Source organism: Dermacentor albipictus, chromosome 1 (assembly GCF_038994185.2).
Source record: "Dermacentor albipictus isolate Rhodes 1998 colony chromosome 1, USDA_Dalb.pri_finalv2, whole genome shotgun sequence".
Taxonomy (NCBI): Eukaryota; Metazoa; Arthropoda; class Arachnida; order Ixodida; family Ixodidae; genus Dermacentor; species Dermacentor albipictus.
The window spans coordinates 243387237-243414809 of NC_091821.1; the positions used below are offsets into that span (position 1 = coordinate 243387237).

Consider the following 27573-nt stretch of genomic DNA (forward strand, 5'->3'; position numbering starts at 1 on the left):
GTGAAGAGAAAAGTAGCGGGAAACGAAAGCGGGATGCGAAACCCGGAGACGTGAGGGAGCCCGTCAGTCGAAATTATTAAAACGGAGACAAGGAGACACGAAATTCTGCACGAGGTTAAGACTTCCAAAATACGTTATTCCGTGAAAGCTGCGCGGGTGTCTGCAGAACGTTCTTGCGGCAATGCACAAACCACCAGCTAGGGATCCCACGCCTCCTCGATACCAGTTTATGAAACAACGACCTTGTGTGCCGATGTGTAGCGTCAATAAAATTGTCGCAGTTATGTATTCAGAGGCTGCTTTCACAAAGCTTTCCGCTCATAAGTTATCCTTGCCGTTGTCCTGCTGCTTTCGTTAATCATATATTGAGAATCAGGATTGGCTGGAACTTTCTCTTACGAAAAATTCTGGCGTAAGAGCTTTTCGTGGATACCGGCCCAGTGTATTCTGTACGCAAGCGTCAATATTATCAAAAGACTCTTCCTGTCTGACTTTTTTATGTGCTTTTCTTTAGTTCGTTGCCACCAGATGATTCTCATTCCTGTTTTCATTTACGGCAGCCTGACATTACGTGGTACAAAGACGGTAGGCCCGTCAGCTCAACCATCGGAGACATCGTGGTGAGCACAACACCCATTTCGCAAGAAGAAGTCACGACCACACTCACCATCAGTAACGTGACTGTCGAAGATGCTGGAAAATACGTTTGCGTCGCTACGAACTGCTGGGGTCGAGCCGAGAGCATTCAGGTCACCCTAGAGGTCAAAGGTAAGCCACAAAACGCTCAATCATATTGCTCAAGGAAGCCGTCCGCCGCGAATTTTTCTCGCCTCTATGGTGGCAGTGTTTAATGTAAGCACTATATGTTTTTCTTTCATTTTCCTCTGGAATTAAAGTGTGTCCAGTTGAGGGTAGCGGTAAGAACAACGCAAACATCTCAAATACATCGTACGGCTTCTACCGAACTGCTGCAACCATCCGAACGATGGTTAGTGCGCCCACGTTGAAGCGTAAGGCACCTTAATTTCTTTAATGCGCTAGCATTATACAGGACACTGACCGGCCTTCGTAGTTGGAGTCAACACAATATAAAGCGGGCCGATCCAGAAGGCTGTTTAATCAAATGTGTGAGTGGGCTTATCCTAATACCACTGCACGTCGAGCGTAGTTCCTTTAAGAAAATGCACGGGCGTGCGTTCGCATCACGACACGTTACATCCGCAAACGAGGTTCACTCGATAAATTTTGTCTACGGTGAGCCGTACGTAACGCCTATTAACATACGATGAAAGCAATGAAAAGGACATGAAGAAGGATAGTTTTTCAAGGTTGCGCTGGTGAAAAAAGTGCAGGCTGCTCTGTTTTACGTGCATGATACCCCAATACTCCTATGTACCCACTAATGATAGGAAGTCCCCTGGCAGTTTCTTAGTGTGGGACGTCCTGATGCTGTATATAATATTTAAGGTCGTTTTTTTTTGGTACATGCAATAACAACAAATAAACTTGTACTTGAACTTGATGTGCTAATCTATTCGTTTCGCGGTTGAAAAGCGGAATTCCTTTTCTGTAGGTAAGAAGGGAGAGGAGCACTACAGTAGTTAAATGTCCTTAAATTATTAATTTGTGTTTACTGATTACGATTTCGTGTGCCAACCGCTCGGCGATGAGCGTGCAGGCTGTGCAGTACAAAGACAGGAAATACGAAGGTCACCGGGCTTTGAGCAGCTTTATTACTATTATTATTAGTGTTATAGTTGTTGTTTCTTCACGGCGAAGACGGTGAAATAAAATTCACGTGGTGCTCTGTGGCCACGGACACTTTCGGACACATTTGCTTCCACATTCAAGAGACATAATATATATATACAGACTTTTGCTTCTTATTGAGATCCGTCTTCTAGGGGAGCGAAACCACTCCTTGAAGTAAGTCCTCGTGTCACATACGGTGAATGTATCGCTGGAGCTGTTTCGCCGTCAGTGTCGCCTGACGCTCTACCGCGACTCTGTGTTTCACAGTGCAAACATTGGACTTTTGAGCACATCGTATTCTGACGTGCCTGCATCAACGTAGAGCGCACGCTGAGAATATCTCCGTTGTTGGGTTTTTTTTTTTTTTTTTGCAGGAGGCAAGGAGCCACCGCGGTTCATCGAACAGCTGGAGCCTGTGGCGGCCACAGATGGCTCTCCCGCGATTCTACGCTGTACAGTAGTCGGCAGCCAGCCAATACATGTATGATGGTTTACTGCGGTTTATAAGCTGTGTTCTAAACATTGACCTCAGGACAGCGGTGTTGTTAGCGCCAACATACGGACAGTTGTTCAATCGTGCAAAACTGTAGCTACGCACGACATGCGATTATAGAAAGTATTGTCTCGGTTAACAGCACGACCAAACCAAGCAGTTAATGGTTGCGCAATAGGCTGATATTTTTTGCAACGAGATTTCCCCTAAGTAGAACGCTCTCATTATTTTGTTTCCTTGCTTTTAATGTGGCCATGTCGAACGTATTGTCGTGAGAATTAAAACTCTGTCGCACAATAAAATAACATAAAAATATTGACAGTTGGGAGCGCAAGGATTTTATCTACCGTCTTTGAAGCATATGAGTCACTTCTGTCACAGTGTGTTTAGTTACCACTGAAAATGGACAAGAATGTTTCATTTCTTCGGGACGGAGATGTAGCAAAATTATGTCACAACTTACAGAAAAAATACGTTTTTCAGCAAAATCATGTGACAATTCACCGAAAAAACTGTGTTCCTGAGCTTACATAAAAAATTGAAGAGCGGCGCGAGTGGGTCTCGCGTTTTTATTTTATTTTTATGCTAAAAGAGGGGAACGGCGCTAACGCCTGCCGATTGCGCACGTGGCAACCAGGGCCGGTGCGGTGTAGGGATTCCTTTCACTCGATTCCATTTCTTTCTTATCATCTGTCGTAAATCGACGATCGATCTTGGTGATAACGTAGGCGGGTCGGGTCACTGACGAAACGCGAAGTGAAAATGAATTGTAATTGAATCGTTACATTATTCCAGCCCAGGTTACCAGCAGGTGTGGTAAGGAAAGATATATCTACCTGAAGCAGTAGCTTTGCGTGATTGCAGACCAGCCACTTAGATAAATTAACATTATATTGCGACATGCAAGTCGCTTGCTGTCACATAATGTCACCGAGGCTGTAGTGCAGCCAGTGTGAACCATGCGGGAAGGCAAACGTAACACGTAGCACCTCGAGCAGCAGTGTGCGCCATCTTCTGCGTCGCGAAACCACAGGTGATGTCGAGACTGCGAAACAAGGACGAGCTCACCTGCAATGCCGAATGTACTGCACTCATAGTGCCACCGATAGTAATAAGCTGTATAAACCAAACGCTATTACCAGCACCACAGCGCCGCTTCTGATCTTCCCAACTAACACCGATTGAAGATTCTTGCCAGTGTTCTGACTTTTAGCGACAGTGAATATATTTCACAATGGCGAGCTTTAGCCGGAATTAGGCCCGATGGAAAAAAACACTCTTTAAAACGATGCGGAGGCATGACGCATGCAGATCGGGGTGTTGGTGTATTGCTGATGATATTCAACACGCTTGGTTGAAGCTGGCCCCAGAACCTCTTTTGTATTTTTTCCTGTGCAGATCAAATGGTTTCAAAACAGACGAGAAGTTAAAGACACGAAAGACTTTCAAATGCACTACGATCCCCAGACAGGCCTAGTCTCGCTTACCATTCCGGAGATTTACCCAGACGACCAGGGCCTGTACACGTGCCGAGCATTCAACGAGTACGGCCAAGACGAGACGTCTGCGGCTGTCACTGTGGTCGGTAAGTCATAAAGTGGGAAAACATTTTTTGGCACTTGCAAGTGGGCGCGCATGATCGAATAAGAGGTATATAGTTGAAGGAAAGCCGGGCTCAAATGAACAAATGAGGTGTGTATGCTGCTTATTATTTCTCATAAAGGCTGGTGACACAGAAATAAAGAAGTAAAAAATGTGTTTTTCTCCGATAAGCCCATTGAGAAAGGCTAGCTAACTACGTTGCCTTGACTCATATCCTTACTTAAGCTGCAATTACCGCATCGGCATGTGCGAACTGTCTCGATTGAATGCGTAGTCACTTGTCGTTGTGTTTGTTTCTTTAAAATGTTCGAGAACTTCAATATGGGAGTGAACATTCGCAGATTGAGACATTACGACTCCTTTTGACCCTCACTAGCAGGTCTTAATTCGTTTCCCCAAGCAGCTTGTGAAGCTGAACTCGTAACGAAACGTGGCATAGCAAGAATGGCGCACATCAAGCGCTCGTACTGTATCCCGTTTTATTGCACTGGCGGTATGAATACTACTATACTCGCCCTGCTTTCCGTCCTGTTGAACCTGAACAAGTTCTATATTGTGCAGCGCGTATATCAGGAGGCGCGTTTTCTTAGTTTGCTCAATCGCATAAACTTCACTGTCTGTGACACCATGGTAGGCAGCCTGCCATTGGGAACCTGACGGGGGACTGCGACTAATATTCAAGAACTGCCTACTCTTAAAAAAGGCGTACCGTATGTCTGATGTAAACAGAATGTAAACCGAATCCTGTTGCATCCCCTCAATATTGCAATGCCATAAATCAACTGTTTCTTTTGGACGCATTGCCATCTCATCACGAGCTAAAAAGAAAACTGTTTCCTGACATTAACAATAAAATAATAAAAAAACTGCCTCTTTTCTGCATAATAAACTGAATAATATTAAACTGAATGAACTGAATAATAAAAGCTGCTTCCTTCCGTCCTTTCTTTCTTACTAACGAGTGTTTCATCCAAACTCAAAACTCGATAACACAACGTACGCAACGGGCTTCGTGTCCACATGTTTACAAGTTAGTATTATAACGTGTGCAAAAGGTAAACTTTTGCGCAGACACGAGAGCTTCATTACTTGGAATATGTCTTTACATTTCACTGTGTTAACTGTTTCACAGACGTGGAGTTCTTCGGAGGAACGTCAGACGTGTCAGTGCAGCCGCGGTTCGTGCAGCCGCTTAGGCCCATGGCTTACCCTGAGGGAGAGCCTGCAAGGCTAAGCGTGGAAGTTCACGCTGTGCCCACCCCAGATTTTAACTGGTAAGATTGTCAGTTCCCTCCCCCTGTTTACTCATGTACCTCCCAGACACGACGATATGTTTTCAGTTCAAATGGAAGGCGCGTGTGATACAAACGATTGCTTATTTTTCAGGTTCTTTGAAGGAAAGTTGTTGAAGTCATCCAGGGATTTTCTTGTGACGTCTGAGGGCCTCAAGAGCTCTCTTGTCATTGCTGAATTATTCCCCGAAGATGCTGGGCCCTACGAGTGCAGGGCTCAGAATCCTGCGGGCAGAGCAACGACATCCGCCAATCTTCGTGTTATTCGTAAGTTTTCTTTTGCTTTTTTTTGTTTTGTATTTTGTATGTGTGATAGCTACAGGTGAGTTCAGCTCTGTTTCGCCTAATCAGGCTAGAACACTGATATAAGTTTGTGCTCATTCTTAGCGTTGCATGTGATTCAATTTTGCTTTTGTTACATCATTATGCAAAATTAATCGGTTGAACGTACGATTCTTCGCTAGTTTACTACAGCCATTTCATCTTTTTTTTTCTTACTGCTAACAGAAGAACAGTCGCTGCCAACTTCGCCACTAAGCAAAGTAGGACCTGGAGCTGAGCCCACAGAAATGAGACCGCCTTCGCCACCCGAGAGCCTCACACAGCTAAAGCCACCCTTCTTCACCAGAAACTTGGTCTCCCAAACTGTCGTTGAAGGATCACCAGTTACATTTGTTGGAGAGGTTACATCGTTCCCTGAAGTTGTTTCATTTACTTGGTACCTTAACGGGAAAGCTATTAAGGTAAGTGAACCCAACAGTTACCCTCTTTTTTGCCTTTAATATAGTTACACGACCTTAGGCATCAATTTTTTCTTCGTTTTTTTGTTGCACTTTGCCGTGGCCTGTGTACGATGTGCTAATACTAAGAACAAGCACCTCACATACTATTATTTGTTTTCTTGTTTTTTTTCTTCTCCCTGCAACACAGTCTTCTAGAGATTTTCAAATATATAACGAAGGCAACAGGACGACTCTCAAGATAGCGGAAGTGTTTCCCGATGATGCGGGAACTTTCTCGGTGACAGCGGAAAACCCTGTTGGCATCGCAACTTCCAAGGCCAAGTTGACGGTGGAAGGTAAGGGCAATAATAGCAGGGATATTACGCGAGGAAATGAAAGCATTTACAACGAGAGATTGGCTGTTTTACCCTTGCAGAGGAAGCCGTTGAGGGTGCAGCGGTAGAAGCTCCTAGGTTCTTGACTGAGCTTACACCAGTGACGGTGATGGATGGTGGTGAAGCCAAGCTTTCTGTTTACGTAAGTATTCGCTTCTATACCTGAAACACCGTTTTTTGACAATGATGTAACATAATATTGGTCGCAATTTTTTTTCTGCTAGGTCACTGGAAAGCCGCAGCCACGTGTCACCTGGCTGCACAACGATAGAGAAGTGAAAGAAAACTCCGATGTCTGGACAACGCAAAGGACAGATGGATACTGCGAATTGTTCATCTCTGAAGCTTTTCCAGAGGATATGGGAGAATACATCTGCAAAGCGGTGAACATAGCTGGAACTGCCGTAACGCGGACGCATATCAACGTGGAATGTAAGCAATCTACGACCGTGTCCCAGGACCTGTCACGTAACTGAGGAAACATTACGGGGGGTGTCCAGGAGCTCCAGCTCCTACATAGCTGCACGAGAGCGGAGCAATCGTTTAGCTCGGCATGCACACCACCAAATTTTATTAGGCTTGTTGCATTTCAGAGAAAAGTTAAAATCTGCTGACTGTTTAAGTTTGCTGGTGAGCAAGTTGGTTAACCATGATGGAATTTGGCAGCGCACGCCCCTGTTTCGAAGTGTGCTGCCGTATTCCACCCTGCTGGTTGCGTTGAGCATATTTTTGATCAAGGCCATAATATTTTACAAAGATTGTGGAAAATCTCAAAGTTTAAAAAGCTGAAGCGTTATGTTTACAACGCTGGAAATCAGCAAAAAAAATATCGCGATTCTATAAACTGCACTTGCATCGAAAGTGGAAAAACATGTGTTATACACCGCTTTGAATCGTAGCGCTAATTTGTCGTAGTATGCCCCGACTTCCAGTGCCCGTCCTTGTACACTCTGTTATTTTGCGTCCGTGTATGAATTTGCGCTAAATTACCATAATTATAACACTAATTTGTAGTAGGACATCTTCAAAACTTCCGTAAACATAGTAACAACTCATATTCCACATTCCTTTCTTTGAGATAATCTAACATGCATTTTGCCGAACTATGATAGTTGGTTTTGGTACAGAGTTAGATTTGTAAGCTCTGTGCTTCAATTCTGTAAACTTACTACTTTCGGCAATATTTCTCAAAGCAATGAGGCCATAAATAAAAATTCTGCTTCCCACGGTTGGTAGAATTCAGTTTTTTATCTTAAATTCAGCAAACTTTAAGACGCATTTGTAAAGATAAATTGGAGTTGGTCCCGAGCTAAAGGTTCCCTCTAAGATATTCGTGGGCGATGGTAGATAAACAAAAAAAGCTATAAAAAACGAAAATCTGACATTCTATAAACATTTGCTTAACGCTTTTTGCCCTTCTGTCAGTAAATACAGTTGATATGCTTCTATAATTTACCTTGTATGTTAGTGTTATTAATTAAATTAGCGCATATTAGTGAAAATATTTTATACACTTTGTCGAACGCAATTATCACAGCCTAGTTGCTTGTATTTTTCCTGCACAATGTCGCACCATGCGTATGTTTCATTTGATCCTGTAAGGAGTCGCGTTAATGCGTCTCACAGCCATATTCAAACTTTTGTAACGGCTACACTCAAGCTAAAGCCATGCAGCATCGTTTTACATGGCCACAAGGCTTGAAGTCCAATAGTTGAGCGTTAATTTCGCTTCGGATATTTTGTTTTGCCCCGGATGTGGATATTCCGCATCCGCCGCCCCGGCAGTGAGCGGCGCTGACGGATATGCCTAGGGAACAACGCCGTTGCCTAGGGTACGTCGCACATTATCCCACATAGGTGCCTAAGGAAGTGCAGGGAAGACAGCCGCCGGCACTGTATGCGGCCTGACCGGCAGCAAGTCGTCTTCCACTTTCGTCTGCCCGCTCTTTATTAAGAATATGAAAATAAATACAACTTCTTCCCTCTCCTAGAATTACTGGACGCTCTATTTTAAACAAACTAACGTCATTTCCCCTGTGCTTCCTTGGATGCAGTACCTATCGGCTTCGTAAGGCGTTTAATTAGGACACAGCGTTTAATGCTTCAGAAAATGTTTCGCTTATGTACACAAAGTTTCGGTAGAACGTCTGCCTGAATCGCATAGATATAAATAATGTTTAGCGCGCGATAATTCAGGCTTCAGTTGTATGTAAGTGCACGTTAGCATTATACGTACTCGCTGCCCTGCTGATAGTCTCTACTTTATGTGCCAGTGCACGACTTCCATGTTTTTCTTTCTTTTTTATTTCTTATTTTATTTCTTTTTTTTAGGGAGAGGGTGCTGTAACGGCTCTCAACGCATCGTTCTAAATAAATGTTGCGACTGGTATGAGATGAGATCCGTTTTGTTTTTTTCTGCACCAAATATGGTGTCGCCCCATCCCGTTTTATGCGTGCTTATCATTAGTTCTGGGTGGTTTTGCATTCAACAACCTCTCAGTTCGTTTAAGAAGCGTCAGAGAACGCTACTTCTATTAGCTGATCATTCACTTGTTTGTACACTTGCAGCGTACGAGTACGTCCCAGACTCCGAAGTTGCGTCGGCAACTTACGACACCCCCGGGACTGCACATACCCATGACCACACTCAAGAAGAATCTTACGACACATTGGACACAATGCCCAGCGTTTCGGAGATGGACGAGTCCGATATGGAAAGGATACCAGATCTTCCTAGAGATGACGGCCGGCCACCGAGGATGCCAGGCGTACGTACTTTTTTATGTGCTCGTAGTTGTGGCTATCATGACGGTGTACGATAAAGTAAAAACAAATAATGATGCAGGCGCATCGCAATGATTCAGCTTTGCGTGCTCTCTTCTCTCTTGAAACAGGACAAGCACAAACCTCGAAAATCTCATCATAAGCGAAGGAAAAAGAAGGTCTCTCGAGGTTCCACAAGCGTGCCCAAGGAAGCGATTCCCGTATGCTACGAGCCAGTACAACCCTGGGAACGTGGGCGAAGGAAAACGTCAGACCCTGGCTCAGCGCCTGTTGTGGTTGTACCTTTGGAAGATGTCATAGTGCCATTGGGCCAGCCAGCAACGTGAGTTGTAGCACAATTCTGTAGCATCCAACTTTGGCGGGCCTTAAAAAAAGCTTGCACCTGAAAGAGCAATTGATATGCACGTTAAGAATAAGAAAATATTCTCCTGAGCGAAGCTTTGCTTGACCTAGAGCACCAAGATTTCTATCGTAACTCTATCCCGAGGAATGATATTACAACGTAACGTTAGGCTGAATGTTCGTGAACCTACGAATACATAACCTGCGAACTTACTGTGCTCTGCGGATTGCTACAAATTCCACATAGCAGATAAGCATAAACAATTATTCAAGTTCATTGTAACTGTTTAGTTCTCTCCGTTTTCTTGTTATTTTCATTCCCTGAAAGTTCGGTGCGCACACCCACAGTAAGATCGTGGTTTTTCTTCTCCGGTGGCTGAAGAGCCTTCCCAAGCAGTCCGTCTATCATGACTTGCCTTTGTCCTCCATTTACCTTAGCATAGCAATAACGATGAAAACAATGTGTAGCGCTGATTATACCGATTTATTGCAAATTTATATTCATATTCGAAACAATGTTACTTCTCACCAAGCAATGCTTGATCAGAAGTAAGAGCATAGAACACACTGTAACAGACCAAGGCGGCGATTTTATAGGGATGCCTGTTATAATGCTATTTCTTTTCGCGCTTTGACAGTGGTCAGAGGCCGCGTTATAAATGGGATCAGCCGTTCGTGAATGGTGGACGATAAGAGTGCATAGAATCGAGCGGAAGGCATCCCTAAAAAATATCGCGGCCCAAATGCTTGATAAACTGGTACGAGCAACGATTTTTACTTGACAGACCAGTACTGAAACGCGCTTGCATTTTTCTACTTTAGGTTGGACTGCAAAGCTGTCGGGATGCCGAAACCGAAGATAACCTGGTACCGAAATGGAGTACCGATAAGGCATTCCTTCGAATATCAGGTCTACTATGACCCCCAGGGTATTTCGTCTCTTACAATAGCACACACAGAGCTTGAAGATTTTGCAGAATACGTGGTGGAAGCCAAGAACCGCTACGGTACTGACACTACCCGTGCAGAGCTGATACAGCTGGGTGAGTACGCAAACACCACAGCTCATTGTTTTGAGGTTCAGAAAACACTCGTTCCCTAAGCCATATTACGTGAGCCCAAGTGTGTGACACGAAGCCTGCACGTCATATCGCAACAGAGACGCTGCTTTGCCAAGCATTTTGACGCTCATTCTCTGACGTTCTCAAACCACGGTTCAACAGATTGTAGCCGTGTTTGGTTCGGACAACGTTACCTTTGGGGTCCCTCATGCATGAGAAGAAATTTAAAATGAAGGGGAGGGAAATCCCGCACCACCAAGATATAGTAGGCGTAATGCCAATAGAAATAAAATAATAAAGGGCACGGTGACCCAAAAGTAAATTGGGAAATAAAGCCAGTGGCAAGGAAACGAAAAAATTGTCGGGGAGGAGCAAATGAATTCGAATCAGTAGAATAATGGTGATCAGAAATTTTGGAATTAATCTTGCAGTAATGTGTCGGCGTGATTCTAAGCTGAATCTCTCGGCATATAACGACAGTGGAAGAATGTGCCATGCAGTTAGAAAATAGCATTTTTATAGAAAAGGGAAATAAATGTGCGACAAGAGTGCTCACAACATAAAACAAGAGTATCTGCCAAAGCGCAAGCAGCAAAGGAAAGGAGTTAACAAATAACTATAATATGAGCAGGAACCCATAAAGATGTGTCAAGCCTATGCCATATGACACAACTATCAAGGCTGGCAAGCTCCTATAGAACAGATTCACAGACAGCATGCACCATTCTTTCCCTAAGCTTCGATTTTTTTTCATCTTTGGGCCACTGACCGATCCAAAATTCTAAGCTTATACTTCTATAGAAACCAAATTGACAGGAGAAATTGTTAGGTCACAAATATGCAGAGAGCTTAGGCAAAACACCTGGAAGAAAACGTCGAGCAACTAAAGGGTATTAGGATAAAGGCACGCAGTACGCTACGATCAGAATAACACAGACAAAAATAGATTTGTGCTTTATGGTGCGTTGAACCATTTTGATTAAGTTCGAAACGGGGACAACTTCTCGGATGCGGAAGAAACGAACACGAGCGATTGCTCCTTAAGACACCGCCTTCAAGATGTGCGACAGCCTGCATATATATGGAGCAATGACAGTTTATGGGCTTCACACTTAAACCATGATGAGAAGCTTGCTCTCGTCTGCGCTCATGACTGAGAAAACTAACAAAAACAGTAATCTGTATATGCTTAAGAAGCCCCGCACTATTTAGGGGGCATTATTGCCTGCCAATGCTTCCAGTCATTTTGTGTCAACACTATTAATTTCTCTCAAGCATTAGCGAAGCACAGCAAAGTTACAGTTCTCATAACAAATTTAGAATGTAACAGCCACGTTGGGGCACAGGTTTCTTAGCAAGCGGTCCATACGTCCAAAACGTGTGTTCCTCAGTGAATCGTAGTTTAAGCAATGGAATAAAGTCATCAGCAGCCATTTCATGCATGGCTTCTAGCGTGAACAGAAACTTGGTATGTAGGGTTTGCACTCGTTTGCCTGTCTCTTTTCACCATGTCCCTTGTTTTGCATGCTATTATTTGCCGGTCATATTAAATTAGTCCTGATATAACGATATCCAGTTGTAGCAGTCAAACTGTAAGATTTTCTGAACACCGTTTTACAAGTTGGTTACAATGTACAGAACTTACATATCTTCCGGGAAAAGCTCGCAATACAGATATCCCAATTTTTCGTTTATTGTTTATTTAAACATACTACAACGGTAAGACGGTTATCGCAGGAGTGAGGTACGCGAAAATCAAAGGTGCCTAACGCAAAGCGAAACACAGGTGCAGTGGATATATAAAAAAAAACGAAAAGTAAAACATGGCCATAATACAGACATATATACATTGTATACATTACATTGTCCTAAGAATCACAAGGTATTCAACCAGTGATTGCCATAACGAACTTGTCAAATAGCAAATTTCGAATGTTATCGGGTAGCTGGTTTCGCATTTAGATGGATCGGGGAAAAAAACTATATTTGAATTTGTCATTCCTGGCGTATACAAAGGTGCAATATTTAGAGGGCGAAAATTCCTGGTAATAGACGGTTTAGCAAACTTAATGTATTCCAAAGATGAGCAACGTTTAGTGTTAATAGCGGTGTAAAATAGTTTAGGACTTTCTACGCGTTGCCATTCGGTTAGGGAATACAGGTTCAAGGAGGTAAGATTAAAAGAAGGGAAGAAGTCCTTGTCGTAACGCTGTTATATAAATGGAATTGCTTTTCTTTTTCTGACAGATTCTAGTTTTTTTTCGCATTTCAAACACGGGCTCCAAATGGCACAGCTGTATTCCAAGATGGGCCATACTAGTGTTTTATAAGTGAGCAATTATGTTTCCTTAGGGGACGAGCGCAGTGAATACTTTAGGTGACCTAAACGTGCTAGTGCTTTAAAACGGATTTCTTCTATATGTTTGGACCATGATCAATCGTGTGTGAACAGAATACCAAGGAAGTTATATTAACACTTATATTTCTTGACGCAGGTGGTGCACAAGAAATTTATCTTTATTGTGTCCTCATTTTCCTTTCATTTGTTGGCATGTTTCACAGCACATATTATTTACTATGTTCCCCATTTCGCAGGCCCCATTTCCACACTCTTTCTTTTTTTTCTGAAGAAATGTTGTAATAAATAATGTTCTGGACTTTGCTACCTCAATCTTACGGGCACAACCACAGTCGTACGACATATTGTGTGACGCTCCTGTATCTTTAATTGCAGATCTGAATTCCATGAGGCCCATGCGACGGATACATAGATCAGACCATCGCTTGAGTCTAGGTGAGAGCTAAAGTTTTTTATTTTCCTTGCGTTACCTAAGTACCTTTCTGCATAAGGCATTCTGAGAAAATTCAGTAACCTCGGCGGCCGGCCACTCTTTTCTTTTCGTCTTACAGACTTCAAGAGTATGCGGCCGCGGTTCGAGGTGCCTTTGCAGAGCACGTACCACAAGCCTTTGGGATTCCCGGTCACGCTCGAGTGCACCGTACGGGGACGTCCAAAGCCTAACGTTCAATGGTTCCACAATGGCGTCTTGATCGAGCCAAGCTACATGCCTGTCTACAAAATAACACTTCTGAGCGACAAGAGCATGCTGCACATCACCGAAATGATGCCCGCGACCGAAGGCCGCTATGTCTGCAAGGCCGTAAATGAGGCCGGAGAAAAAACCACTGAGTGCATTCTTCATGCTGGAGGTACGATATCGGTGCGACTAAATATTTATGCGCTCTCTTAGCGTGGTGATGCTAGCAATTATGGAATCGTATGCGGTGTAGTACATTTCGTTCCTCCTGCCAAACTTCTTGAATCCACCGCGCTCACTTAGTTCTGGCAAGAGATCCTTGCAGTATTGTCCATAGAATGACGTGTTTTTGAAAGAATCAAGCATTCAGGGGCAGTGAAATGGCACGAAAGTCTGGAAGAAATATGTCATTCGAAAACTGTTCACAGCTAAGCCGTCGTTTTCGACTAAATGTTATTTCTGCCAGACTTTATGGTACGAGTGCAGTGAGGAAGCGCAGCCTACTCACATGCATTGCTAGTTTGATTGAAGCAGATGAGGTGCGAAAATTGAGCTTTGTGTAAAACCAGTGTTCTCAATCTCACATAGAACGTGTTTGGTTGGGCGCTAACATTAACGAAGTAAATGCCTTCTGATTTGCTTACTACAAAGCTAGAAAGCTGGAAATTCGGTCTACGTTCGTTAAGAATTTCATCATAGTTTTGAAGGCACGACAGAAACGCTTGGCCTATTTTTGGGTAGTGTTGCTATCAACTTATGATTAATAAAGTTCAATGTACATAGTTCGTATTATTATTATTATTATTATTATTATTATTATTATCATCGTCATCTATGGAGTATCTCTAAATAACTCAATATGCGCACCCGTGAGCAAAAGTATACGTACCAGGGACTGCACGATAAAACTAATGTTCTGCTCTGTCTGTGAATGCAGCTTGAAATTAAAGACTGCAGTCCGAACTTGGCATTACGAATTTTCTAATGCACTCGTCAGTTTCCGTTTATGCATGTTAACTACGAAGAAATTATGTTTTTCCGGCGACCCTGTTGTCCGTAAACTTTTGCTCACCGGTGTACACTACCAGTCATTCCTGAGTCTGCTGGTAGCTCTGGAAAAGCAGATGAGCAAGTCCTTAAGCATAAGAGCCACTAATGAAGCCCAACTGTCCATCCTATAAACTGTTTGTAGACCACAACAGGAGCGCGTTCTCTTTTCTTTTTTAATCTCAGCGTCGTCGTGACCCAGGCTTTGTGTGCTGTGGTGGCTACACACACGTGCAGATTTTACACCTCTAAGCTCTGCACACGTTATGCTCGTTAACCACAGAAAACATCGGCTTTTAAGGACTTCCATATATTTTTTAGCAGTACATTGCATTTAACCATACTCTATCGAGGTGCATGCGGTTATGCGTGCGCCGGTTCGTACAACTTTCTTTGACTTTTTATCTAACCTTACATTATGCTTTCGCCTGTGGGTCACAAAGGTTGAGTAAATAAAGAACTCTATTTTTGCGGGGTATGTGAGACGCATAACCTGCCGCTTTTCATCGCGTGAAATATTGTGCGCGCTTTCTTATTTATATCTTATGTTTTGCTCCGTTATTGTGACATACTGATTTCCACATGCTTATATGTCACTGCGCGGGCTTTTGTACGTCTTCAAACAATGACTTTCACTTTATTTCATTTGAGACAGGCAAGCTACATTCTTGTGTAAATATAGCTATTGTGGTGCTCTTAAAATATCCCGTTTACTGATACGCTGGGATATTTCATGATCATGTTATGGTTCCAAGGGTGTACTTGGTCTTCAGACTGCCTACACAGGCTTTTCATCCGCGTCCTCTCTCTAGGGATCTCATGAAGAGACAAAAAAAAAAGAATTTCATTCGCTATAGCTGCATTTTTGTGCTCACACATCCAGTTAGCAGCGTAGCAACTTATGTCCTGGCTTTTCTTTTTAAAAATAAAGAGCCCGAGGAACACAAGCCAGAAGAATTCCACCCACCACAAGAGGAAAAGCCGTACAAGGTTCCTGCGTTCCTTCAGTCCAAACAACCACGAAGGAAGCCATCAGACGACGAATACCAAAGCTTTGAGTCGGAGTCGGAGTTGAGCTTTAAGGAAACAATCGTGCCACAGATCCGGAAGCTGTCAAGGCCGAAAGGTGATCTAAAGATATATCTTACACGCTTTGGGAAAAATTGTTTAAGTACATGATCATATTGCGCTTAGTGTTACACAGACGAACGATAGCGACAGCACATGGACGTACGTAGTGCAAGTACGTCCGCGTGCTGTCCTTATCGTTCCTCTGTGTAACAGTAAGCGCAATATGATCATAAACGTCCACCAACTAGCCCCGTTGACTGCTTAAGTAACCTTAAGGGCAGGACAACATTTGCTAAGTGTACCTAGCTTTATACTTCACAAACATGCATGCACTGACCAAAATGTTGACTAGATTTTCTAGGGATTGCTTCAACCTGCCTGCCACTTTGCAGCCTTTCTGTGATTTTGCCCTCTATCATGATCTAGTTCCGAGCCGCGATCCAACTCAACAACGTCGTTTCGTTCTTCGCGTCTTCCAGAGTCCCCGCCGCCTGAAAAGCCGGAGAAGACGGCGAAAGAGAGCGCCATCGAATTCCTCACCACTGTTTTGAAGCCGACATGGCCGTTCAGCATGTTCCGTTCCGCTTCGCCGAAGGAGGCACCGAAGGAGGAGGAGGAACCGGCCGAGCCCGAGAGGCCGCCGCCGAGATTGCCCGAACGGCTCCCGAGCGCCGAGAGGCCGCCCAGGCCCGAGAGGCCACCGAGCGCCGAGAAGACACGGCCCGGAAGGCCACCACGGGCAGAACCGCCCAGGCCCCTCAGGCCGGGAGAGCTCGCTGAGAGGCCGCCAGTCACTGAGCCCGTCCAACGAAAGGAGCCCCCAAGGCCGGAGTCGCCCTGGTTCCTCGAACCCACGGAACCGTATCCAACTGAAAGGCCTCCTTCCGTCGAGAAGACACGGCCCGGAAGGCCACCACGGGCAGAACCGCCCAGGCCCCTCAGGCCGGGAGAGCTCGCTGAGAGGCCGCCAGTCACTGAGCCCGTCCAACGAAAGGAGCCCCCGAGGCCGGAGTCGCCCTGGTTCCTCGAACCCGGGGAACCATATCCAACTGAAAGGCCTCCTTCCGTCGAGACGGACAGGTTGGCGCCAAGAGGTGAGGATTGGTCATGCATTTTCGTCGCCTTCACGGCATGAAGACAGCCAATGTCGCGTCGTCCCCTGTCACTAGCCACGCGCACTGACAGCCATCGTTCAGATGCTCTTTTGTTTATTTATGAGACGTTCAGACAGAGCCAAGTCAATGTCTTCAAGCGATTATTGATTTATTTAATATTTCTGATGTGTGCATACAGAGCTACTTTGTAAATGTATTTAACTCCGTCATGGTGGTTGGGTTCGTAACACTAGCAATATACTTATAACGATTTTCCTTTTACATGTGCGACTGACAGCATCATTTATGCTGCAGTAAGCCCCTTGAGTGCTTTATTCGCTCGCACCAATGATCATCGAAGATAGAAGCACCTCCAACGTCTGCGACTAGCAGGGTGCCTCTTTTGAGCTCCTACGCGACTTTACGAATATTATACAGCTTAGACGGTCCTTAACATACGCTGTGTTTGCATGTGACTTGTACGTCACCCCATTTATATATCAAGGGAAACGTGCATTTACCTGCAATATGAGAACGGTCGGCAGAAAACCGAAATTCAACACAAATAAACTAGGTGCGTGCAAAAAGTGCGGTAATTTGGCCTCGTCTGTGAACACAAACCGGTATTTTTATTCAATTCTCCGAAACTCACCATTGTGTTTTTCCTTATTGTGCTTGTATTTGTCGCATTTCGTTTATTTCAGATGCCAGAAAGCCACCAAGTGGGCGAAGGACTCCTGAAGCTCCTGAAAGAATGCCACCTGAAGAATTTGTCAAGTGGAAACCGGGACATCGCAGAACATCTGAACCTGGAATGCCTCCCAAGTTCGTTGCTCCATTGGAAGACGTCGAAGTCCTTGTGGGATACCCTGCAACGTAAGGAAGTCAACATTGCTCATTCACCTGTAACACAACTTGAGCTTGCCACCATGCTGTCCTATGATTTCTAGAAAAAAATTTAGCTCGTGGTAGCGCGGCAGTGTATGCATAAATAACGCATATTTAGAGCGACTCAACTTCAATTTCTTTCACAAGATGGTGAAATAACGCCATTTTAGATTTTTCCTAGATTTCTTTCCCAAAAGCGTTCAACAAATTGCTAACACCCTCACCATGCTAATCTACAACACGTTCTTTGACTAGTTTAGAATAGCAGTGCGCGTTTTATTCTTTCTAACTGCAACCGTATGGCCAGTGCTCCGTGTACGAAGGCAAGTTTATCTTTACCATCCTTATTACTACGAAGAAAGGTTTTCCGTCTATGTTTATTTCACAAAATTTATTACCATTCATCTTCACGTAATCAACTTATTAGAATCATATGAAGCCAACAGATACGGTTATGACTAACCAAGATCGGGCCCTTAGGTTCTCAAGCTTCTTCTCGTTCAACATATTCGCACATATCATTCCTCCTGTATTTCATCATCAGCTTAAAAGGTTGTATCTACTCATAGTCGCACACAAGCATTTTTACTGATTTATTCCGCGTACGTCTAACGAATGGAACCACCTTGCAACTGATATCGCATCTATATATATCCGATAGCACTTTCTTTAGAAAAGCGGCGTTTGCCTTTTCTGACAATAACTCCTTTCTCCCTCGCGGTGAAGGGGCGCCACGTGTGTGATGTCACTCTGGTTTTCTCTTCCCGTCGTTTTCTTGTTGATATTCTATATTACCTGCTTTACTAAATAGCGTAGATTCCGGTTCTATAAATCTGTGATTCTTGTTTCTTCTATGATTTCCCGTGTTCGACTACACGTCCTCCTTCGCTATCAGCTTCTATTCTACCATGTTTATTCTATCAAATGTTTACTGTATCATGTATGGCATCATGTATAATGCTGCCATGTGTCCATCTTTTTCATAGAGCATGTTCTTTCTAGCCGTGTATTTAGTGATGCGCCGATATGGTATCACTCCACTTCGTTCCGTAATGTCTCGGAAATGATTTTAAAAATACATTTATATAGGTAGACAAAAGTGCAAGGGATCATGCTCTGCAACAAACACTATAATACACTATAATGACTTCCTGTCCGTTCGAAAGCGGCTGTAAACCTAATGCTGGTTGACACAACCTGTGTAACATTTTCTTTTTCTCTCTGGGGGGCCTTATTTCTCCAGAGAATTAACCGTTTAACTGTCCGTCTTGATTATAACTTTGTTTCTATCACGCTCTTGTTCTGGGCCGCGATTTTGCAGCGATGCCTCCCACTCGATACCATGCCACTCTTATCATCGATTACTCACGGCCGGATGGTCCGATTGATAAAGTAGGCGGAGTGTCGATCTGACACCGACGAAGTGCGAAAAGAACAAAAAAAAATAGCATCAGAAAAGGCATCGCTAGAACATCGCGGCCCTGCTTTGACTTCTACTGCACGTCACGTTTATAGAGGACAGGCAGATGGTATTTTTCGGCGTGTGCGGTACAAGCGCAATCATATCATAATTGCAGGCTTGACTGCCGGGCTATCGGAGTTCCAAAGCCTAAAATAACATGGTACAAACAAGGCCAGCCGGTGAAATATTCTCCTGAATACAGCTTGTACTACGACACTGAAGGCAACTGCTCTATAACTATACACAGGTAAGTGCTCTTGTTTCAGTAGTACACCTACAGTTGACTTAATGAGACTTCGAGATGACGTGCAGGAACGTTTCGAATTGTAGGAAGTTCGAATTCAAGGATGCGTTCTAAACGTCCAAGATACTGAACACTTATTCGCTAGAAATGTCTCCTGGGAATTTCTACCCATCCTCACGATTGGGTGCAGTACACGTGCGGGAGACATTTGCGCACTGAAAATTCTGGTCAGCATTATCTGCGTGCGGAAAAAACCGTAAGCGAGGTGAAGTGTCTCTGGCACTTGAGCCACGATCAGTTGCGACTCCTGGAGCTCACGTCACGTCATTCGAAAGCCCCACCTGTGGCGTGACATGGACCATACGCCCTCTGTTAATCGATCGGCAGCAATTCCTTTGAATAATTCTATATTAGACGTTTCGAGAGATAATGTAAGCTGTCTGAGGCCCACATTGTTCTGTCGACGAATGAGGCAATGCCAACGCGCTCTTTATAGCCTGTCTGTGCCGCAATGGGCAGAAATAAACAAGTGCCAGAAAGACAATCGTCATTAATGCTCCTTCGCCCACTCTCACAATCAGGACAACGCCAGAGGACTTTGGTGACTTCATCTGCGAAGCAAAGAACAAATACGGAACAGAAGTTACAGAGGCTGAGCTCATTCAAATAGGTAAGTTTTAACAAATCAAAGATATAGCGTTGTTTAAGTCATCGTCTCTGAACCTAATTGCAGATATGAAGTCAATGCTGCCAATGAGGAAGACCCCGAAGAAGGTTAACAAGCTTGATCTAGGTAACCACTCATCTCACAATGTTGACCTTCACAAAACTAATTACCAGAAATATTTCACAACCTTGGATTTCAGAGTTTGTGCCGATGAAGCCAAGATTTGAGCAGCCTTTAGTAAGCGAGGTACGAGCCCCACTTGGCATGCCAATCACTTTGGAATGCGTGGCAAGAGGACGTCCACCGCCAGAAGTACGGTGGTTCCACGAGGACAGGCCAATACTTCCAGACGACACAGGCAAGTTCCAAATTATCATTTATATACAGTCTCTATTTCCACTCACACATTGACGTACGCTGTCAGCATAAATTCAAACGTGAACAATTCCGAAACTACCCCAATGCGTTGTTTCGTTTCCATCTTCACCTACGTTTGTAACATCGGTTTAATTCAGATTCCACAGCGTACACTTGGGACTAATAGAAACCGGATACAGAGCGATTACACGTCGCACTTTCAAGTAGAAACGTGTAAAAGGTGCTCCTTCCTTCGTTACTGTTCGCGCTTCAATTTATGCCGACGTTACGTCATGGAACATCTGTATACTTCTGAACGCGGGCAAAAAATATATTCCCCAAATGTGCTCAGTGAGACCATCCTCAGTGCGTCAGTACACAATTTGGTTACATTTCTCGGCTTCCAGCATTTTTTTTTGTTAGGGGATTCAGCTATCTAGCACGACTTCCTGTCGAACCATTCTAACGACGTATAGCATAATACGTGCTAGAGCCGAGGAGTCACGTACATTGTGTGATCGTTGACTGCCATTTACGGGCACCTACTTGGCTCTCAATACACAATTTCTGTCAAAGCGTCTTTCTACTCGGCAAGGTTTTTCAGTTATTAATAATTAGTGATTTGACAACACAAATAAAAGCACAAAAATGTCCCGACCTGCTCCACATAAGGCATGGCAGAGAAGAAACGGGGGATAGGGGGTAGGGCGGGATGCGAAGGAAGCGAGAAGGTACGCATTTTTGAAGTAGTTGCCTAGCGCGAATAAAACCGCGGACACAAGAAAGACGGACAAGGACAAGCGCTACTCACAACTGTTGTGAGTAGCGCTTGTCGTTGTGCGTCTTTCTTGTGACCATGGTTTTATTCGCGCTAGGCTACTACTTCAAATATGGACGACCAACTAGCCCAACAGTCAACTCTTCGAGAAGGTACGGGACAAGAAGGCTGGTAGCTAGCACAATAAAAGAACAATAACAAGAGTAAAGCAATAAAACAAATGGAGGGAATCAGAAGAAGAGAACGCTGTTATTCATACGCAACCGTTGTAAAAAAACTGAAATGTGAGAAGGTCGCCACATTCTGGCTGTTCTCTTCTCAGTCCCAGTTACTTTGTTACTTTCCCTTTCTTCCTTCATTCGTTTCTTTCTTTCTTTCTTCCTTTCTTTCTTTCTTTCTTTCGTTCTTTTTCTTGCCTACAGAGTACCCGCCGTGGTTGCTCAGTGGCTATGGTGTTGGGCTGCTGAGCACGAGGTCGCGGGATCGAATCCCGGCCACGGCGGCCGCATTTCGATGGGGGCGAAATGCGAAAACACCCGTGTGCTTAGATTTAGGTGCACGTTAAAGAAACCCAGGTGGTCAAAATTTCCGGAGTCCTCCACTACGGCGTGCCTCATAATCAGAAAGTGGTTTTGGCACGTAAAACCCCAAATATTATTATATTATTGCCTACAGAGTAGAACTGCAACCTTGAGAGGTTGTTTATAGTTGTCTTGCGCTTCCTCTTACAAAAAGGAAGGGACGACTCAAACAAAGGCACAAAAGCGCGAAGCGGTTTCGCTTTCGTACATTCGTTATTGTCGGCCCTTCCTTTTGTTTTCCAGCGTAAAATGAGGTGTAAGATAACTATGAACGTGCACCAACTACCCCGTTTGTTGCATTGCTGAAAGATTGTAAGAATTTCTCTTTGCGATTATTTTTTTTTCGTAACCTGAAAGAGTTTCAGTCCCAATCTCATGTCTTGTTGCCGCTAAGAGGCGACTTCGGAAGATCAATATACGGCGTCTTTCTGTGTGCTGAAATAAATTAAGATTCTCTTTAGGTGGCCTACCAGCCCCTTCATAGCGTTTTCCATCGACCATCTAAATTATACACGTTGATCGAGGGACTTAAACACCAGCGTGGTGCACGCATCAGTGGAATATGACAATACCTGATCACTCAAAGCCCGTGCGTTTTACATTCATGTCATTAAAATGTGATTTAAATAATTTGTTGTGCACTGAAGGAATTGAGGCTTCATACCGTTGTTACAGGGTCGACAGCTACGTATTAAGAGAGGGGGGGAAACGCATACCGAGGTTCATTATTTCGGTTTACGTCTGCTGTTTCAGAGAGCACAGTATACAAAGTGACCATCTTGAATGACAAAAATCTCCTTCACATCCTGGAGGTAAACGAAAGAACGCAAGGGCGATACGTCTGCAAAGCCACAAATGAAGCAGGAGAGCGGGTGACTGAGTGCTTTGTGACAATAGGCGGTAAGAAACCTTTCCTTTATTGTGTGCGTGTGTGTGTGTGTGCAAAACATGAAGCCACGAAAAAACGTCAACGCTCGATTGACAACCTTGACGCTTAAGATATTGCGATAACTATTATGTGAACACTCCAGGCGAATATTCACCGTCGACATCACCGCTGGCGTCGGCGTGAAGTTCCTTAAGTTCAAGTGCGTTAAGATTCTATCGCGCGCCGCGTTGGAGGTCACGTGATAAAGCGCGAACAATGCGGGGGAGGCGGTGAGAGCGCGGTACCGTGATCAAGTGCGCTGGGAGGGTGAGGGGGGGCATCGACTCCGCTAGCCTAGCCCTGGCTGTGTATGGTGTCCTCACAGCTCAGCTTGTACTTACACCGCCCGGGCCCTACCTTGGAGGTAATCACGGGTAGCTGCAAAGGTTCGGCGATCCTAGGTGGCTGGTGGCTGTATGTGCGCGGTCTTGCCGCGCGCCTAGGCTTGGAAGTCACGTAATCTCAAGCTTTGGAGACGCATTGAAGCGAAAGGCAGCAGAAGCGTTCGATTCATATTGTTTTCTTTCTTCATCACGCCAGTGTTGTGACAGCGAGTGCCCATGGTCACCGAGTGAGATCTGTTAATAATTGCCTGTGCTTGAGTGACATCATGCTTGTTAATTTAACTATTAAGCATGGGCTTACTGCAACTTATGCGGCCGATAAAACTACGATCCTTGCATCGTGCAGTTGTCTAATACCTTGCTTAGCTATCAATGATTCGCCTTTAGGTGGCACTGGAACTATTTTAGAAGACCTTGCGCATTTCTCTGCGTAAGTTTCGAACGAATGCAAGAAGGCGAGTCAACAGTGGTTGATATCGAAGAACTACAATGTCTTCTTGGGTGCATTAGCGTACCATATGTGGTTTGTTTTTTAGACTACACTACCTTCGGGATCCGACAGCATTTTTAGACTGCACTATCTCCGGAATCGGCCTACATTTCTCGTCGAGTAAATCCACACTTCCGGTTGCGGTTTTAGGCACGCGCAGTTTGAACGAGCATATCTTGATTTCATTTCGACATGTTGCGCTAATTACACATTATTGCTGCTTTGATCGTATATAGCTGTACGCTAACTTAGTGCATCTTTTTCGTTTCAAGCTTCATTTTGACGCCATTTTCGTTGTACTACTAAATCATCTCATTTGACGAGATAAAAGTGGCCAGATACCCGAATCTCATAAACACCAAGTTGATCTGAATTCTACAAAGATGACCTTGTCCTCAAAAATACATGACACGCGAACAATTAAAACGGTCACAAAAAGATTCTGGCTCCAATCTACTGACCAGAAGACACGGAGGATAAATTTCACGTGGCTGAGGAAAACAGTCTAGCCCTCATAATCATAAAGTGGTTTTGGCACGTAAAAACCCCACAATTTAAATTTTGCTCTGCTCTCGCTGCCATTCCAGCTTCACAGAGTGGAATGGTTGTCAATTTTTTCACTGCTTTTGGATGGCGGTACTTATAGGCATCCCCTGGGGTGAGAAGGCCAGTTTTCTCATCGATTCAGTGCCCGCGCGATTAATTCGAGATGAGTTCAGTTGTCACCATCTATTCAACGATCACGCGCATCTCTGTTGCTTTGTTAGTTCAAGCTCCTTTGTTCAGACTGATCCAGGGATCAGGAAAGGGATTCGGTTCGTAGACAGCTCGTCTGTATGCTCGTGCAACAAGTTGCGGCCGGAGAAAACGCCAGTTGCGTTTAACTTTTTTTTTGCTTCATTATTTCCTCGAGTAACGGCTCGCCGCAACGCTGGCAAATCCTCGGAAGCATATATCCACGATATGGGCTAGATAAGGTGGAATATAAATAAATGGCAAACAGCGTCCATCATCATACCCCGCAATAACCGATAAAACCATAAACAATATGATTGTCCCCCGTTACCTCGTCTGGCTTTTCACTAATTGTACAGCACTTTTCGTGCAAAACAGGCAACTGGAAAGAAGTGTCGCAAAGAGTTGAGAAATTAAGCGATCTACTAAGGGGAGAGAGCTAAGGCAACACCCAAACAGGAAGGAAAAGCAAAAATTAACAAATTTAAGTGCTGTTTGTTAAAATATTTATGGATCAACATCTCTTTATTAAGAAGGAAGTAGAGAAAAGGCCGCCGGAAGTGGAGAATAATTCCGTGTCTTTTGAATCATGCTTCTACAGTTATCAGTGGAGCTAAGTGGCATAGCCACTTCTCTGCTGTGCTAATGTGAGTGTTTTTCTAACCTTCCGCGGTGAGCGCCGTACGTCTAGATCCGCAGCGTCCTGCGCTCTACATGGTTGTACGGGACTGGCGACCACGCATCGTTTCGCAACTTCCCAAATAGCAGCACGGGCCGGTTATGCCACTTAAATTGGTAGAGCAGTAAACGAGGGAACCAAGGGAACTGTGTTTGTTCCGCAAACATATATATTTCTCTATAATTCCAGGGTAATTCAAAAAACGCTACTATACATCTTCATTTTTTATTTTCGCTTGTTTATTGTTCTTGGCAGCGTTCTTCCTGCGCTTCTGTCATGCGCTAGTCGATTTGATGTGCTTCCTTGTTTGCCAAGTAAATGAGGGGTGTATCTCATAGGCGTACCTTTGAGGTACACCTTATTTCAATTCTCTTTTGCGAATTTCCGCGTCTTTATGGCGAATGGTGGGCATTATTCACATTTGTACCAGTAAAGCTACCTCTCCCCCCCTCATTTGCATAGGGAGAGTTACCGTGGGTTGCATCCCCCCCCCCCGGAAAAATATTCTGGGTACGTGCCTGGGTTTATGGCATTATACATTATTGTCCAAAGCTTCTCGATCATGTGCAATTTTCCGTGCCGCAGAAGTATACCAAGCAGCATGCCACGTTTTCTGGAGGCCTTGTTGGATTAGAGACTGTCCTATGGCTTGACTGCAAAAAACATTTTCTGGAATAAGCTCCCGATAATTCGAGCTCGAAGGGGCCCGAAAATTTGTTCTAATTAAAAGAAGGACCCGTTCTTGAAGTATTTCTGCACCATAATACGATGCACGAACGGTGCGAGTTGTTAAATATCGCGGCGCGCAAGCACACATCGAGCCAGCACCACGAAACTGCCCCACGCCGGCCAACGCTTGCTTCCCCCGATAATGGCAGTAAACGAAACTTCAACGAGCGGGCTAAGCTGGCGCCGGCGCGGAGACCGTCGAAGGTGAAAGAGTTACAAGGCAGCTGAAAGAAACGAGAAGAAAGGGGGTCAACCGAGGGGCCCGATTTTTATTAGTCATATCATAGGAAGCCAACAAACACTGACAAGAAGGAGAACATAGGGGAAATTACTTGTGCTTAATAAATGAAATAAAGAAACAATAAATTACTGGAAGCGAAAGTGGACGAAAAAACAACTGGCCACAGGTAGGGAACGATCCCGCAACCTTCGCATTACGCGTGCGATGCTCTACCAATTCAGCTACCGGGGCGCCGTTGCAATCCACTTTCTTGGGTATTTATGTTTCCCTCAAAACCCTAGGAGTGTTAGCCAGCGCCACCACTCACAAACCTTGCCGGCGTATGTGGAACACCCTTTCTGCCACAGGCGTAACGAGAACGAGATCTTTCTTGGGGGGGGGAGGGGGGAGGGGGGGGAGTATGAAAGGGAGAGCGAGGGGAATGTAGTTGAAGGCAGGGCGGGAGGGAAGCGGATTCGCTTTCCTGCCAGCTTGATGGTTGGAGCTAATTACCCCTGCCACCTGCACCGAAGCAGCGGAGATGCCGAGGCCGGACTGTGCCTCCACCGCTGCTTCCCTCAATGTGCTCGCGTGGTTCTTTCCTTCGTCTGCTTTGTTAACGTTCTTCGTCCTGCGATCTTAACGCGAGTAATGTCTTATCAAGATGACAAAGTCGTTGCCACTGATCATAATCACGTTGGTGTGATTCCTTCGGTCGCGGCGTAGCCGCGTTCTAAAGACAAGTAGAATGAAGTACTAAGTGTCGCCTTTGCGTCCTTGCATTCAGGGTCTGTCTTGTCGCACAGAATCGAATATGGCGCACTGTCTCCAACAACTTTTTCATCGGAACGTCTCCATTTAGACTCGTCATTGTAAAAGAAAAAAACAAGCGCCAACGAAGACACGGCGAGCGAGAGCTGACGCGAGCAGACGATAGTGCGAAACAAGCGGTCCGGCTGAACCAGACGCGAGTACGACTAGAGCTTGTCTGGCGGGTTCGCATGACACCAGCATACACCAGTTTCCCGCGCATACGTCACTCATATTCGTCACTCGCGTAGCCACTCAGCAGAAGACACACGGTACGATTCGGCGTCCGATCCGACGTGCGGCGCCGCATGCTCCGGCATGCGGCATACGACGATTCGGGGCACACGGTGCGTGCATCCGAAAGATTGAGCGGCGCGTACAGCTCCCCAGCTTGACTTCATAGCCACGTCGAGAAACGCAGTATAAACAGCTCTGCACAACACTGCCTCGCTTTACGCGAATAGTGTCAATAAAATTATGCCCCTGCGAGAACACTTTATTATGCCCCTGCGAGAACACAGAACACTTCACGACGGCGCGTTGGCCACTGACGACTCCGCGAACAGCCAGCGACAGGGCCGGTAGGCCTAGCTAAGCAGACGCCGCGGCCGACGGCGCTTACGATCCAACATGAGCTCGTCGAAGAGCGCTTACGTTTGCCAAAACAATTAACACTGTACACTTCGGTCGCCCGTAATTAAAGACAATTGGTTTACTCGACGCAGTGGTTGCGAAGGGCAAACGTGCAATCGAAGCGAGCAGCGTCGCTCAGATGGTCGGTGTGTGATGTCTGCCCGCGAAATGCCCTCGCGTCCCGGCTCCCGATCTCGCCAGTAGCTTAGTGCTAGTGTACTAGGCGCTGCTTTACATAACAGGCACACATTCGAGATAATTTTACTGCCATTTGAGAGGATGAAATTTCCGCCACGGTATTTTTTTCTTCGCGAGCGGCGTTGAAGGGTTTTTCC

At 44.9% G+C, this 27573-nt stretch overlaps 1 protein-coding gene across 1 annotated transcript in view; it reads left to right on the top strand.

The window, feature by feature from the left end:
- LOC135907952 (titin-like) overlaps positions 1-27573 on the top strand; it is a 284982-nt gene that overhangs the window by 123013 nt on the left and 134396 nt on the right. The window contains 19 exon segments of the mRNA XM_070522096.1: positions 561-768; positions 2127-2233; positions 3644-3830; positions 4980-5121; positions 5234-5406; positions 5647-5882; positions 6070-6217; positions 6298-6398; positions 6481-6688; positions 8825-9024; positions 9151-9362; positions 10205-10425; positions 13354-13653; positions 15412-15654; positions 16079-16693; positions 17398-17569; positions 19159-19290; positions 19869-19957; positions 22424-22570. Coding sequence (XP_070378197.1) covers positions 561-768; positions 2127-2233; positions 3644-3830; positions 4980-5121; positions 5234-5406; positions 5647-5882; positions 6070-6217; positions 6298-6398; positions 6481-6688; positions 8825-9024; positions 9151-9362; positions 10205-10425; positions 13354-13653; positions 15412-15654; positions 16079-16693; positions 17398-17569; positions 19159-19290; positions 19869-19957; positions 22424-22570 — 3841 coding nt within the window.